General features: G+C 37.6%; 1 protein-coding gene across 7 annotated transcripts in view; it reads right to left on the reverse strand.

Annotated features, from left to right (window-relative positions):
- ANK2 (ankyrin 2, neuronal) overlaps positions 1-16663 on the reverse strand; it is a 275712-nt gene that overhangs the window by 22535 nt on the left and 236514 nt on the right. For 5 of the 7 annotated variants that reach the window (XM_008566662.1, XM_008566450.1, XM_008566593.1 and 2 more), the window contains 5 exons: positions 15456-15684; positions 14545-14670; positions 10895-11017; positions 8914-8946; positions 6987-7008 (listed from right to left, as the gene is read on the reverse strand). In XM_008566662.1, the coding sequence (XP_008564884.1) occupies positions 6987-7008; positions 8914-8946; positions 10895-11017; positions 14545-14670; positions 15456-15684 (533 nt within the window). The remainder of the gene's footprint in view (positions 1-6986; positions 7009-8913; positions 8947-10894; positions 11018-14544; positions 14671-15455; positions 15685-16663) is intronic. The other 2 variants (XM_008566520.1, XM_008566374.1) reach the window with 1 other exon arrangement.

Raw genomic sequence — 16663 nt, forward strand, 5'->3', positions numbered from 1 at the left:
TTTAGTAGTAGTGGATGATAAGTCTTGAGTGGAGCAGTCAAAGCTCTCAAATGTTTGGTCAGTTTTTGTGACCTCCATTTTTGTAGCAGAAGATGTAGAGGCTATGTCTTCCTCTAATTCTTTTCCTTCAGATACTGGACAATGAGGCAAAGGAGAAAAAGATGAAGAGCTTTGACTGGGGCAGTGTGCTTGTGGAGATTCCACCCTAGAAACATCAGGCTCTTCTTCTGCATCTTTTTCATGAGTGTCTTGGAGAGCTAAGGGTTCTTTATGGATGACTACCTGCTCATCGACATCATCACCAGTCGAACTCTGGGGACCTGAAGGGACAGGAGTGGCTGAGCTGCTAGGACTTGTGGCCTTACACCCATAGCCATCACAGATTTTTGGGTGATCAGTGTCTCTGTTTAGATCATCATAAGACCTATCTGTGTCATCAGTGAAAAGAGTGTGACTGTCTTCAGCTAGTTGGGATTCACAACCTTTTTCTTCTTCTGATTTACTCGGCTCTTCCTGAGTATCTTCATTCATCTTGAAAGTATATTGTTTGGAAACTATAGGCTGGAATTGTACTTCTTCAGGACTGGAATTGGAGTCCATGGTGGATGGAAGTGGGGAAGGAGGTTGCACTCGAATAACTGGTTCTGGTAAAAGGCCTGAGTCAGCACCTTTTTTCAGCTGTGTCAATTCAGGCTCACTTTCTGAGGAGGAAGAAACCTTTCTGCTCTCTGAAGCCACTAATACAGGGACATTGCTTTCACCCTCCATACTCTCCATGTGTTTTGATTCATCCGCATCTGCTAAACAGTCAGCATCTGGTTCAGAAGATGAAGAAGATTCTTCTTGCTTGGGTTCTTTTCTGTAGTCCCTTTTCTGCTTTGCTTCTTGTTCCAGTTCATCAAACATTTTTATTTTGGTTACCATTTTAAACATTTCCTCTTCAGGTGTGAACCTCTTTTTCTCCCCATTTTCTGAGTCATCCTCCTCTGCACACTCAGGAATCACAGCTGGCTTTGGAGCACTTGCATCTGTGGCTTTAGGTGTGACCTCGTAGCTAATTTCTTCAGAGCTGGGAGTGTCAGGAGAAAGGGGGCTCTTCCCTGAGCTCTCCATGAGTGACGTCTGCTCAAGACTGTCATCCTCGGCACTGCCGTCAGGGTCTCGGAGCAGCCGGGACCGCATGGAGGTCACTTCTGTAAAGAGTTCTGTTTTGGCAACAGTTGCAGGAAGGGGAAAATGACTTGGGAGAATTCCAGCCTTCATCTTTGGTTCAACAGGGCTGCTTTCAAGAGAATCACGGCAAGGGGATTCTTTCAGAGGGCTTGGTTCCAGAGAATCAGGAGTTTTGTGTGAGGAGTTATCCTCTAGCACAGGGCTGGCTTCCAGAGAGTCTTTGTGGCTTACTGCTAATGACTCATCGGCCACAGGGCTGAGGACTTCACTATCTCGGCTAGGGAGTGCAAGTTCTAACCCTTGGGGACTTCTAATGACTCCCTGGGGCTTTGATTCAGTTCCTGTGTCTGTCTTCACAGAAGTGTCAGGCAGTGGAGAGGCTGTTGTCTCATCTGAGGTGGCTAGAGATCCCTGAGACTCACTATCGATTTGTGTCTCGTGGGCTGAACTACCAAATGCAAGTTGACCTTCATCAGAGGACACTTCCTCAGTCAGTGCCTTGGGTGTTTCTTTTGCTAATGATACACTAGAGCTGCCAGGGTAATCACCTTCTTGTTTGGGGCATATGTCTTTGGAAGGGTCTAGGTCGAGGGTCGCCTGAGAACACGCAGTAGAGGGCTCTGAGCCCTCAGTGACTGCAGCATCTTGCTCTTCGTAACCAACAGTAATGTCTTTGGCTGTGGGATGTTCTTTTTCTGACTGAATTTCTTCTGGTGTTTCTAACTTGGTGGTTTCCTTTGTTTCCCCAATTTGCTCCTCACTTTTCTTTGGTGAGAAGGAAAGGCTTTCTGGGCTTGTCTCAGGGGTCTCTGCTAGGCCCTCATGCTTATAGCTTTCTTCTGAACTAATCTGAGGTGTCCCCTCCATCAGGCTGCCACATGGAGAGCCTGCTATCCCTTCGTGCTTTAGGCTCTCAGAACTGCCATCTAAAGCACCGCTCTGTAAAGACAGAGCTGGAAGGAACTCATCTTTCACGTAATCTAGTGGAAATGTTGTGTTGAAAGGACTAGTGAGCACTTGGTCTAAGTGAAGCTGTGCCTTTTCAGTCTCTTCACTCAGGCAGAATTGTTGGTACTTGTCATTGTCTTCCAACTCTTGCTTAATGACATCAGAAAAGTCAGTGGAGGTCTTCCTGTCTGGGCTGATCTGGAGATCCATGTCTCCCTGTTCATCAGCCATCTTTTCTTTGGGGACTTCGCTCTCTCCATGGCTTTCTTCTTCAGGTGCTGACTGAATGGGTTCAGGTGTTTGGTGGCGGAGAGCTTTCTCCTTTTCTCCAACTGCATCTTCTCTCTTAAACCCTAGGGAGGAAGTGCGGACCCCTCTTTTGGACTCTGAAGCTCCCGTTACCAGGAATCTCTGGCCTCGCTTAATTGTCTGGCTCTCTGTTTTCTGCATCTCTCTCTGAGTTATCTGTCCCCTTTCTTTTTCTGCTCGAACTTTCCCTTTGTCTTGTGGCTGCTTTTGTTTTGCTGATTTGTGCTCAAAGAGTCCAGTTTTATGTTTAGATGGGTCCTGACCTGACTGGAAAGCTTTCATCAGCTCCCGAACAGACATTGTTTCCTCTATTCTTTCTGTTTTTGAGGTGGGGGATACAGGTGGTTGCTTTTCTATTTTCCCAGATGGTGACACAGGCAGGTGTTTCTCGGTTTTCCCAGTGGTTGAGACGGGTGGATGCTTTTCCGTTCTTAGAGAGGGGGAAACAGGCAAGCGTTTTTCTGTTCTCCCAGGTGATACTGGTGGATGTTTCTCCATTCTCCCAGATGGTGATACAGGTGTACGTTTGTCTGTCTTGCTTGAAGGTGAAACAGGTGGGTGTCTTTCTATTTTTGTAGATGACACGGGGGAGTGTCTTTCTGTTTTTGTTGACGGTGATACAGGTGAGTGTTTCTCAAGTTTACTTGATGATGACACAGGCGAATGTCTTTCAGTTTTTGCAGAGGGTGACACAGGAGAGTGTTTCTCGGATTTACCTGATGGTGATACTGGAGGGTGCCTGTCTGTTTTTGCAGAGGAGGAAAGAGAAGAGTGTTTTTCTGTTTTGGAGGAAGGAGATGCTGGCACATGCCTCTCTGACTTCAGAGAGGGTGACACAGCCGGATGGGTCCGGTGGGTGGTCTTTTTTGGCAAGTCCTCTTTGCCTTTGACTCTGACAGGCAACTTGCTTCGACCTTTCTGTTCATCTTCCACTCGCTTCTGAAGGGCCTTTACTTTATCCTTTATGGAACCAATGGGAGTTTCTTCTATCAAAGGAGATGTGGCTTTTACAGTGGGAAGAGGTTCAGGGGCTAAACCTGGGTCTTCATCTAATGACTCTTCTGAGCTACATTTTTTAAGTTCAGTTTTTTCTGCACTAGCCTGCACACTTTCCTCTTTTTGTTTTTGCTTTTCTTTTAATTTCCTTCTCACTGGCTTCTTTATTCCCAGGCTTGGTTTGGGTTGTTTCTGTGCACTCTGTGTCTCATCTGGGGATATATCTTTCCCTTCATTTTCAGAGCTCCTATCAATGGCCAAAGCCTCCCGCTTCCCCCCTGCCACATCCTGAACTGCCTGTGGCTGCTCTTCGTGAAGAGACACATAGGAATTTAGGTCCTCAGTAAGGTAGTTCACTAGCTCAGTTGAGTCTTTCTCTGGTTTTAGTTTTGTCTCTTTCCCTACTCTAACTTCTACACATGGATACTCAGTGATTTCTAAAGGTGCTCTTTGCTTAGCCTCTTGAATTTCCTCATCGCTGACAATAACCCATTCCTCATCTAGTAAATCTCGCTCAGAGTGAGAGCTCTGCACACTGCCTTCATCTCTTGTGCAAGTTCCACTTCTCAGGATTTCATTCACTTTCTCTAAGTCCTCTTTAACTCTTTCAACGATTTCGAAAGGCTCTCCTGGCTCTTCCTCAGCAGACTTCACCAGCTCCTTCACTTTAATAGCACCTGCCTTCTCAGACACATCTGTGGTCAAGATGGCGGTCATTTTGATCAAATCTTGTTTCATCTCAGAAACTTCAGAGAGCAAGTCCGGACTTGCTAGGACAGGAACTTCATTAACCAGGTGACTTTTCAGGACAGATGTTTCTGTAGATTCTGTCTCATCATCTTTGATGTGAATGAAAAACATTGAAAGTAAAATGGAAATCAAAAAAGAGATTGGCAAATGTATTCAAGACTGAAACGACACAGTGTCTTTTCCTGTTGTGGTGGGAGGGGCAACAAAATGGGCTGGGAATGGTGGATCCACAAGGTCTTAGGGTACAAAAGCAAAGCAAGGCTAACAGAAAAAAAAAAAAAACTGAAAAGGAAAAATGAGCAGGAAATAACTTGCTTAATTTTCTCACTTGTAGCACATCCACGCATACAATAAAGCAATAACAAGTAATCAAGACACACACACACACACACACAAAACCATCACAAATCAAAACAGAAAGAACACAGTGAAATTACACAGAGGTATCTCAAGATTGTTCAAATGTTACAGATCAATGTTGAAACAAAAATAAAATTATGGGGAAAAAATAAGAAAAAAGCATTAGAAACTGCAGAAAGTTGATTTCCTCCAGGAGAAAGCCAGTAGTAGCAAACTCAGATTAACATCTAATGATGAACATACATTTTCTAATCATATAAAAATCTGGAATTCAGTATGTTTGGTTCTGCCAATATACAATGACAATATAAAATATCTGAATCAGCTGCAAACCGGCATTTCACCTAAGGGAAATTCACACCTAACAATGAAACAAACGGTCTGGTGCTTAGAGGCATGGTTCTTTCCTTGGAACAACCTCCTTGTTTAGACACGTAATGAACAGACCAAGGAGGGAAATAAAGGAAAGGAAAGAAAACCAACAGAAACAACTGTGATTAAACTTATATGTGAGTCCAAAGTTAAAATGTGATGCATAGCAACCCAAATTAGAGACAGTCACACAGGACACACGCACAGTTTATGTAAGCCAAGTTATTTCCATGCAAAGCAAAGGTGGAGTAAAACTGCTGGGAGAGGCGGCCTTGCTGAAATGCATGGGCAGGAGGATGGGAAGAAATTAGAACAAATATGTAAAACATTACTGTGGTGAAGCGTATTCATTTCCCTAAAAGTCCATACATAAGTTGCAGAGTGTAGTGTATTTGAGGGGTAGGTTGTAGGGGCTTGCACCCATTAAAGAAAAGGATGAAAAGTTAAACTCAATTTTAAGATTTACTCATAAAAAGACTTTAGGGAAGAGTCCTTTCAACAGAGCCCTTCTTTAGAGATTATTTTATACATAAATGAAGATTATTTAGTGATTGTTTTTTAAAACAAAACCAAACACAAGCTTTTATTTGAAACTTTTAAAACATTCAGGTGAAATCATGGCATTATAGCAACATGGTCACGTTTTTCTTTTCTTTTTTTAAACATTTGAGCCAGATTGATGGATTATTTTAATTACTACTGAATTTTATCCAAGAAGCAAAGTAAAGGGCCATTTAAATAAACACAGTAGTCCTGAAGAAGACTGTGGGAGAATAAAATAAAATCACTTTAAAAAAAAAAAAAAAGAGGACTCAATGAAGGCAATGATAATATGTCAGTATAAACAAAAGTGCCTTCTCTTGAGAGAATCCATATTTGTTGGGGAGACATAGTATGGGAATATGCATATATAAAAATATTAAATAATTTATATCAATACAGTTACTCAATTATATAAACTAATGAAAACATCCAGAATCTCAAATATTCTAGTAGTCCTGAATAATGATTTAACATGAATTGAGTAGTAAATTACATTGTGCGAGGACTTAAAAAAAAAGTCCTTAGGGCATTATATAGGGCCAGATGATCATATTAAACATGGATCTAAGAGTTCTTCTTTTGAGAATATCATCCTGAAATATAGCAAATTTAAATAAATCTTAAACGCAATAAACGTTAAAAATTAAATTTTTTCTAAAGCATTAAAAAGGGGCATAAAAGCAAGAAGCCTATAAAATTCAACTTGAGTTTACACACAAGAAGCCAGAGAGTCACTGGAAATAGGCCAAACTAAAATGTTAATTGAATATTACAAACCTGAAATGAGTTCTAATATAACTCTTTCAAGATCTGTAAAAACCAGTTCTCTCTGTACTAGATCAGGATTGAGATTTGCATCATTATTTAAAATTAGCCCTTTAAAAACATGCTGTTGTGATTAGTAATTTCATCCAGGAGGTTTTCATTTTTGCATTCTTGCCTCTAGTTCCCACTCTCCCCGCACTGAAAGTTTTTACAAACATCTGTTAGACATCAGCCCTTAAAGACATTCGTTACACTTCACCACAGTAAGGGGTGCAAGGGAGGGATGAGGGGTGTGGTGGGGGGAGTTAGCTTCAGTTAAGAACTATTAGACAGTATCACTTTTGCAGGTGGATCCTACAAAAATAACGAGCTCTCTACAGAAGTCACTGTTGCTTTACATAAAAAGTGATACTGCCATGTCAGTGCTTAAAAATAATGAGATGACAATGTTATGCTAACAAATGGACAAAACGGTAGGGTGGGTTTCTAAACAAGCATAGCAGCAATACCAGGGTTAACAGGGATGTCAAAAGAAAGTGAATGCTTAGATGAATAATCATCGCATTTTACTGCTAATTAGCTCACTAATTAGATATATTTGTAATTTAACTGGCCAAGCTGCTTTAATGTATATATTAATGATTAATAAGGATAATATAGAAACATAAATATTATAGTGGTTAGTAATGGTAACTAGCTTGCATCTTAATTCATGCTACTCTTTATTGTAGCCAGCTTTCAAACAAACTCAATTTTATTTAAGATCTTACTTTTTTCTGATGTCATATCGATCTGAAAGAAAACATACATAAATTGAATAGTTACAAATGGCATCTTGGCTCACAGCCTCTGATGTGCACAATAAGTTCTTATTCATAATTATACACATGGGGGTAACACCATTAGCTTGAAGGTCAGAGTAATTCGCTACAATTTTTCCTGAGAGTCGCATCCTAACTTTGAAAAAAAAAAATTGTTTCTAGACACTACAGGTGGAAAGTCCTTTCTAACTTGTTATTCCTGGAAATATATGACCCAGGGTGCATTTGATGTTAGAAATACATATTTATTAGGGAAAAGGTCAGAAAAAGGGTAAAGTAAGTATTAATCAGTAAGTGTCAATTTAGTGGAGAAAAAAGAGAAGGACAAACAGCATGCCAGAGTGATACATTCTATAGAAGTAGTTTCATTATCATTAATAACAAGCCAGCATTCCAAATCCTGAAAAGAAAACAAACTGGATCTATTGCCCTGAATAGTTCCTGAAAATATTCAATAGAAAAATCTTACACCTAATAAAAAATATTCATTTGTGAACATATAAAGTTGGCTTCAGAGTATTACTGCTCTTTCAAGAAGGTGTGGCAGTATTTTTTTTAACAGCTGTGGTGATAGGGTCACCGACTACTGGAAGGAAATTGAGTCTGAGACAAAGAGGGACTGTACAGCCGCAGGAAAGAATGACCTCAGTATCTGACTATAGACGGCAGGGCAGTAAGTCTATAGTCACCGCTCTCACTCTGCTCCACTGCCAAGACATCAGAAAAAAAGTGAATTTGGGGGCATCCTCTGAACTGAGAGAGTCTTACGTTGTAAACTGGTGGGTACAAGACTATTTGTGATGTTTTTTCTTCATATTTTTGCATTTCAAATTCTTCAGAGTAACATTTAAAAAGGTAAAACTACTATATTTGAAAATATTTACATTTAATTAATAATTGCATTTGTCTACCTTAAAAATAGGAATTGATATATTAATAGGTAGATAGATATAAGGAGTTTTCCAATGATTTCTTTCATTTTTATTATAATACTTGGGCATTTTCAGATCTTTATAAGAGAGGTGAACATATTTGCTTTAAATACTGAAGCAGGTATAATTCAAATGGCTGTTTATTCAAAGTAACCTCTCTAAGACTTGGTTTCTTCATCTATGATGTAATAGTACACACCTCAGGGTGGCTTAAAGAGATTAGTATTGATAAGATATGTGGAACACTTAGCAAAGATCTTACTTTATGACAAATGCTCATTATTAGTATAGTTCTGCATTATAAGGTTATTATAGTCTAATGGAGGAACTATATGCTCTAATGTCTTTTGATCTCAGTGATCCTCATATTCTTTGGTCCTAGGACCTCTTCGTACTCCACCAAATCAGTGAGTAGCCCAAAGAAGTTTTGCTTATGTGTGATATGTATAAATAAGTACCTGTACTACAAATTAAAGCTGAGAAAATGTCAGAACCCAAGAATACACAATCACATTAATTGTCAGTATGATGATGTCGTCACATGTAATATAGCCTCTGGAAAACTTCTCTGTAGCTTGTGAGGACATGAGAGTTAAAATAGCAAATAATGTCTTAGTACTATTATAAAAAGAGTTTTGACCTCCAGGTATCTTCACTCTAACTTTTGAGAACCACTGAGATAATGGGTTAGCCATCAGTCGTTGGTAGAGAAATATATATTATTACATACAGACAGGGCAACAGTTTACAAGGAAACTTTATTATTCTCTGAAGTCAGTCCACAGATGAGAAAACAGAGGCTTAGAGAGTTTAAGTAAAATTGTGCCTTTTAATTATTAAGAACAACTGCCTACCCTTTCTAAGAACACAGGTTAACTATGTGGTCTTATTGATGGTTCTAGCAATGACACAGCCATTAACAAGTGACGCTTTCGTAAAATTACCTCTTCCTCCTGTTCTTGATCTGACTCTGATTCCTTGCCGCCCCAAGATGCCATGAAAGAGGGAAAAAAGAGAGAAGGAAGAGTAGAGAGTATTTAGAAGAAAAGAGTAATTGTCCTGCCAACAAACATCAACAGGCAAACACACAGTCAGCATACTCTTATTTTTCTTACTAACAGATTACAGAAGACAAGCAGAACAATTAGAGTGCCGATTTAAATGCAAAAGTCTGTAGATCTGAGAGACAGAAGAACCAAAATTATAAATATACTAATTTCAGATGCTAGATCACTATCAGTCTCAAAGTTTGACATTTAGTGGATTTGATAGCATTTGTCTATTAAAATGGTAATGATTATATCACAGGCATTACAGATACTGGTTGAAAATGTAAGAAGCTACAAATAAGCAAAAATATTTTCAATGTGCAGGCAACATTTAGGAATTTTATTATAATAAAGAGTTACCAAATTCTATAGTATATCTTAAATGTACAATGTTTGGTATTTTTTCTTTCGGTTTTGAGTAACTAAATAGAAAATTGTCCTGGGTCATTACAACATTAATAACTGTATCTGATATATCTTGACTTAGAAATAAAATATAATAATAAATTAAATGCCTTTTTCATAGCACATTGAAAGCTTATTGAAATCAGAAAAAGCTCACTTATCTGTATATATCATGCGGGTGGCTTGCCTACAGCAGTACATATTTCTTTGTGGTTCTTATTCAGCATTCTGCCTCTAGTGATTCACTATTGATCAACACTACAAACCCCAATCTGCACCACTGGAGTACAATTAGATTATGCTGATTGGGGTTGGTATATCTATTGCAATATTCCAATTCTTGACATTACATGTATATTTACGTTTGTAGGTAATATTTCATTTTTTGTCATCTAATAAGAATTTACAATGTCAAACATGTTGATATGAGCTTTTCTTTATGTGACTGATCTCTAGTTACAAGAATAACTAATTAAGCAAAATATACAATTTGACAACTGAGGTAGGGAAAAAGAAATATAGGAAATTCTTTGTTTTGTGTTTTGTGTAAATATAGAATTAGTCCAGATTCAGGATTTTAAACACATCCCTGCTTCTCCTCCAGCTTTCAGCAGCTACTGCTCACCTCCCTCCCCAGCCTGTAGTACACACACTGACAATGTGCTGCAACCACCTGAAGATTGTCATGTGGGAGCTTCTTGTCAAAGAAGGACATTGGTTAAAAAAAGACTTAAAAATAATAAAAAGAAGTTATCAACAACATATAATTAATTCAGCTGTCTTCTTGAATTAATCAAAGTACTCAAGAAATTATATAATGGGGAGAGGTTTGAAAAGAAAGTAATGCCTATAGGTAGACTTTGGGTCAGGAATTAATAATTTTTTTCCTTTTCAACAAGTTTCAAATCTACTGCTTGTAACATGGGGATATTTTTTATACTAATCACGTTAAAATAGTTGAAAAATTCATTTAATACTCCTAAAATATGACAGGTTATAAGATGAATGGGTAAATATTTTAGCAAAAAAGATGAAATATCATGAGGTTGCTCTGAATTTAATAATATATAATCCACTTGTGAATTAGTAGTAAGCTGAAGCTAATGAATTCTAATATTTGGGTAGGTCAAATGCACAAATATGGTCTCAGGAGAGCAAATAAAAACAATAATCAAGACAAAGCCAATTATTTTATTTTTAAAAATTAGTTCAAAGAATTAAAACTTAAACCAAATTTTCTCTCTTCTACATCCAATAAGTGTTAATAGAATTTTTTCGTCACAGTGCATTTAATGTGAAAAAAGGTGGAACTACCTTTTCCTTACTTAAATGGAAAATCATAAATTTGACAGGGAATCAAAAATGATTGTTCTGTGTGCTTGCATTCAGTGTCTTTGTTTTTATCATTTTAAGGGATTTGAAAATCAGTTCTTACACTGCCTGAATTGCACGACAGCAGATTTGACAATACCTTTGTATAAATCGGCAGGGTGATGTTTAAGTTGCAAATAGCTTGATGCACCAGGCCTCTTGTGGATTTTGGCTCCTTCATAAATGATAGTCGTCCGCAAGGTTCCTGAGTGGTATCTCGTACCTTGAACAAGAAAGACACATATGCTACACCCATATTTGATGTGTACTATTTATTTTGCTTAGATGATACTTGAAAAGGGAGAATAAAATTCATTTGTTAATGTTAAGTGAGAATTCAGAGGTCTTCCTTTTTCTCTTTTCCTATCACCATTTAGAATGACTTTTAAAAAATCATCTAGCTTTTTTAAGCTTTATTAAAGTATGATTAACACATAAAAATTGTATATAAGGTATACAATGTGATAGTTTGATTATGTATACATTGTGAAGTGATTACTACAATCAAACTAACACATCCATCACCCCACATAATTATCCCCTCCTTTTCTCACTTAAGATCTCTCAGCAAATTTCAAGTATACAATACAATATGAACTATAGTTACCATGCTGTACATTAGATCTCCAGAACTTATTCAGCTTTTAAAAAAATTGTGGTAAAATGTACATAACATAACATTTACTATTTTTAAGTGTGCAATTCAGTAGCATTAAGCAAGTGCACAGAGTTGTTAATCATTACCGCTATCCAGAACTTTTCAAAATCACAAACAGAAACTGTATTCATTAAACAATAACTCACCATTTCTCTCTTCCCCCAGCCCCTGATACCTCTACTCTACTTTCTGTCTCAATGACTTTGCCTATTCTAGGTACTTCATATAAGGGGGGTCATACAATATTTGTCCTTTTGTGTCTGGCTTATTTCACTAACATAATGTTTTCATCTATATAGCAGCATGTATCAGAATTTCATTCCTTTTTGATAGTGGTAAAATAAACATAACATAAAATTTATCATATTAACCAGTTTCAGGTGTACAGTTCAGTGGCATTAAGTACATTCACATTGTTGTATAACCACCACACCAATTATCTTCAGAACTTGTTCATCTTACCAAACTGGAACTATATCCATTAAACGATAATTTTCCATTGCCCCCTTCCTCCTGCCCCTGGTGACTGCCCTTCTATTTTCTGTCTTTATGAATTTGATTGCCCTAGGTACTTTGTACAAGTGGGACCATACAATATTTGTCCTTTTATGTCTGGCTTATTTCATTTATAATATGTCTTCAAGGTTCATTCATATTGTATGATGTCTCAGAATTCCATTCCTTTTTAAGGCCAAGTAATATTACATTGTATTTATATACCACATTTTGTTTATCTACTCATCCGTCAATGGACACGTGGATTGTTTCCATCTATTGGCTTTTGTGCATAATGCTTGTAAGAACACTGGTACGCAAGTATCTGAGTCCCTGCTTTCAATTCTTTTGGGTATATTTCCAGAAGTGGAATTGTTGGATCATATGCTAATTCTATATTTAACTTTTTGAGGAAATACCATACTGTTTTTAACAGGAACTGCGCTATTTTACATTCTCATCAGCAATGCATCGGGGTCCCAATTTGTCCACATCCTTGCCAATGTTTGTTTATTTTCTGTTTTATAATAATAGACATCCTAATGGTTATGAAATGATATGTCATTTTGGTTTTGATTTGCATTTCCTTAAGCTGTTGAGTGTCTTTTTATGTGCTTATTGGCCATTTGTATATCTTCTTTGGAGAAATGTCTATTAAAATCCTTTGCCCATTTTTGTATTGAGTTGTTTGTAGAATGACTTAAGTACATCAATGATATCAAATATTAGCTTAATCATGCAGCTCTCTATGGTAAATGGATCAATTACCACTCAGCAGTTACTGCTTAATGTGGTGATCTGTAAGAAACTATCATTAATCACACAAAAATAATTGAACCAGAAAGGGTACAATGGGGGACTCAGTAGAAGTCTTAGGAAAACTTAATGAGAGATGCTTGAAAAATCATGAGGGTTTAAAATAATAAAAGGAGTCACTGCTGATGAACAATTGGGGAATTAGTAGCTTGAAGTAAGACCAGAAAAAAAACTTATGGAGACCAGCCTGTACTATATCTGTGAGGACTGAGCATTAGGACCTCTAAATTAGTGAAAGGATGAGAAACAGGAAAGAAAATGAGAGGCTGGAAAATAGAACAGAGCAGAATTATTATTTCCCTGAATCTTGTTCACAAGTTTGTGTCCTCTTTAGAAGTGAAATCTTGAATGAAACTTGTGTACATCACTGTCATATCCCTAATTTGGATTAATGTTCCTTAACAGAGACAACAAATTCATGTTACATTGAAGTGTCTATGCAATGTTTGTTGAATGAATTTATGAAAGTATATCAAGTCTATAATTCTCTCTGGGATGACTTCTTATTAGCTTACATGATATCCTGGGTCTTTGGAGAGATTTTATTACAAAAAAGTTGTCCCATGACTCTTTTGGTCTTCACAATTGTGAAATTTACAAATATTTTTTAAATCTAAGCATAAATATTCAAAAGTAATAACAGTAAAACAAAACAACAACAGCAACAAAACAGACTTCCCTTCAAATTTGGAAAAGAGTGGCCAGTGTTTCTAATTAATAAATTGGCTATTCTTTGTCCTTGTTCTCATCCTTAAACATAGTCTGTAACTAAAAATTAAGGTTGACTCTGAACTTCAAAAATAAAAATGATTGGTTTTTCAGGACTGTAAAACTTTACAGATATGGGTTTTTAAAAAAATTTTATTTTATTTTATCAATATACAATGTGATTGATTTTTGTGTCCCTTTACCAAATCCTCCCTCTTCCCTTCCTGTCCCCCCTTCCTCCCATCAACCTCATATCTGTTCACTTGTCTTAACAACTTCAAGGAAGTGTGGTTATTGTGTCTTCTTCCCGCCCCCCCCAACCCTGCTGTTTGTTTGTGTACTTATTTATTTATTTTTAGCTCCCACAGATAAGTGAGAACATGTGGTATTTCTCTTTCTGTGCCTGACTTGTTTCACTTAATATAATTTTCTTTAGGGCCGGCCCGGTGGCACACTGCTACAGTGCGCTGCTTGGGAAGCGCGGCAGCGCTCCCGCCGAGGGTTCGGATCCCACATACAGACCGGCCGCTCACTGGCTGAGCGAGGTGCGGGAGCAACACCGAGGGTTGCGATCCCGTTGCCGGTCCCGGTCCGGTACGGGCGCGACACTGAGGGTTGCGATCCGTTGCCGGTCATGAAAAAAGACAAAAAGGAAAAAAAAAAAAAAATAATAATAATAATTTTCTTTAAGTCCATCCATGCTGTTGCAAATGGGAGTATTTCCTTCTTTTTTATAGCAGAGTAGTATTCCATTGTGTAGATCTACCACAGTTTCCTTATCCACTCGTCTAATGATGGACATTTGGGCTGGTTCCAACTCTTGACTATTGTAAATAGTGCTGCAATGCAGATAGATCTACCATATGACCCAGCTATTCCACCGCTGGGAATATACCCAGAGGAATGGAAATCATCATGTCAAAGGGTTACCTGTACTCCAATGTTCATTGCAGTACAGATATGGTTTTTAAAAATCACTGGACATGATTGAAAAGCAAATATTTTCTACTAAAAAATTCAAATCTTTCCTTATCTTGAATAAAATACATTACATAATCCCATATATACATTACCTTGACAAAGAGAGGAAGTCTGTTTTCTTTGAAGGCAAAAAAACTGAATATATGATGTTGGCCACTCTTGGTTAATGGCACCAGGTTGCCAAAACAATCAACATAGATGGGTTTTCCTTCTAATACCTGGGAGAGAACAGAGAAAAACAGAATAAAATAAGACAGAATAAAATAACTGCAATTATAACTTGTTATTTACACAAAGAAGCAGCAGTAGTACTACATGGAATTTTAAATTCTTAAAATATACATAACAACAATCTTTAAATTGCCAACTGACATTTTGTCTTATCTGTGGCAAAGCATGTGCCAGCACTCTCTCTTCTTATTAATAACTCTTTTCTCACTAATAACTGGAATCTCCAGATGAGTGGTGGCATTTAATGTTCTCATTTCTAACACTGTATCATGTTACCTCACAAAACCAATACATATTTAAATCCTAAATTTAAATTTCAGATTGGCTGACTTTTGACATCACAATGAGTCAGATTATTGAACTTCAATACCCAAAGACCAAGAAAGAGTAACGTCATAGAAAAACACTATCCTACATCAACATTTATGCAAAAGGATGTACCTTCCCAGACTGTTTTCTTTACTATTAAAAAGTAACAAGCTAAAAAAAATCTAAATTGCTATAGTCACTTACATACTTTGAGATTATCAGTAACTCATAATTTTTCCTCAAATAATCTTTAAAGGAATCCTTTTACCTCCTCACTGAGATCAGTTTGGATAGGTCCAAACTGGCTAAAATTGGCTGATTTTGAATTCTAACCTTGTAACTGATCCAGATGTGGACTGGTCTTTCTTTTTTTTATGACTCTGTTCATTAAATTCTATTTGAAGTATAGTCTGTTAATAAAGGTATAATAACGCGGAATAAATTGTTATTGTTAATACAGTACCTCCACATCCCTGCTTCTGGCCACCTCAGCAAAGTTTTCTTGTTGTTCAAGGGTCTTATCCACTTTATCATCAGTCATGCAGAAACATCTCAACCTGGCTTCAATGGGGTCATGTGATTTGGCAAACACTACAAATTTGGCCATGTAAGGTACACAGATAATTTCTCTGTACACTTGTGATGCAAAGGTAACAGATTCCTGGATCTGTCGACAATCTATCAGCCAGAACCTACAAAAAGAAGTAAAGTCAGTTATCTAAAGGTTATGGTATATTACTTGGGAAAAAAAAATCATTTCCTTCAATATTATCAAAGTACTCATCAAATGCTTCTTGGAAAAAGAAGGAAGTGAGAAAGGGAGATAATGAGAGAAAGTCAAAGAAAAGGGAAAGAAAGAGAGGGGATGGGAGAACATTTAGAACAGATGGGAAGGCAGAAGGGAATGAGGGGTAGAAAGGTATATCAGGTTTTTAAGATCAACTATTAAATATTGTAAATGTATTTTTTTTCCTTGGAAACTCTTCTTTGTATTCAGTCATCTGAAATACACCTTCAGTGTTTTAGAATTGTCTGGTGGCACAAGCTCATTATCAGACATTGTGACAAGAATCTCACTGTATGAGTTTCTCTCTCTCCTGATCCCCCCTCCTATTCTTCATTTCATTTCTGGAAACTTTTTTCAACAAAATCTACTCAGCATTTCCTCATCCCATCATTCTTTTCCAAGGAACTATCCAGACAAAAAGATTAAATAAATCCAACCATTTAAAAAATCTGCTCCAGAACACCTAAGTATAGCTGATTATAATTCATAGAAGAAATTATTGGGTCCATGACTTTATGATTTCCAGCCTCAGCTCAGTTTGTGACATTGCTTGGCAACTTTTTGCTCAGATGTCATTTTGTTCAGTACAGTAATTTTGCTAAATCTTTATGACACTCCTTGAGCTTCCCCTCTCACCATAGGCCCTAAGAAAGATAACTTCAGGGGCCGGCCCGGTGGCGCACTGCGCTAGTGCGCCGCTTGGGAAGCGCGGCGGCGCTCCCGCCGAGGGTTCGGATCCCACATACAGACCGGTTCCCGCTCACTGGCTGAGCGAGGCGTAAGTCCCTCAACCTCTCTGAATCTGATTTCCATTCTTGATTGCATTCATTTGCTAGAGCTGCTTTAGCAAAACGCCACAGAGTGGGTGGCTTAAACAACAGAAA

This window comes from Galeopterus variegatus, unplaced genomic scaffold (genome assembly GCF_000696425.1).
Source record: "Galeopterus variegatus unplaced genomic scaffold, G_variegatus-3.0.2 Scaffold2, whole genome shotgun sequence".
In the NCBI taxonomy this organism is placed as follows: Eukaryota; Metazoa; Chordata; class Mammalia; order Dermoptera; family Cynocephalidae; genus Galeopterus; species Galeopterus variegatus.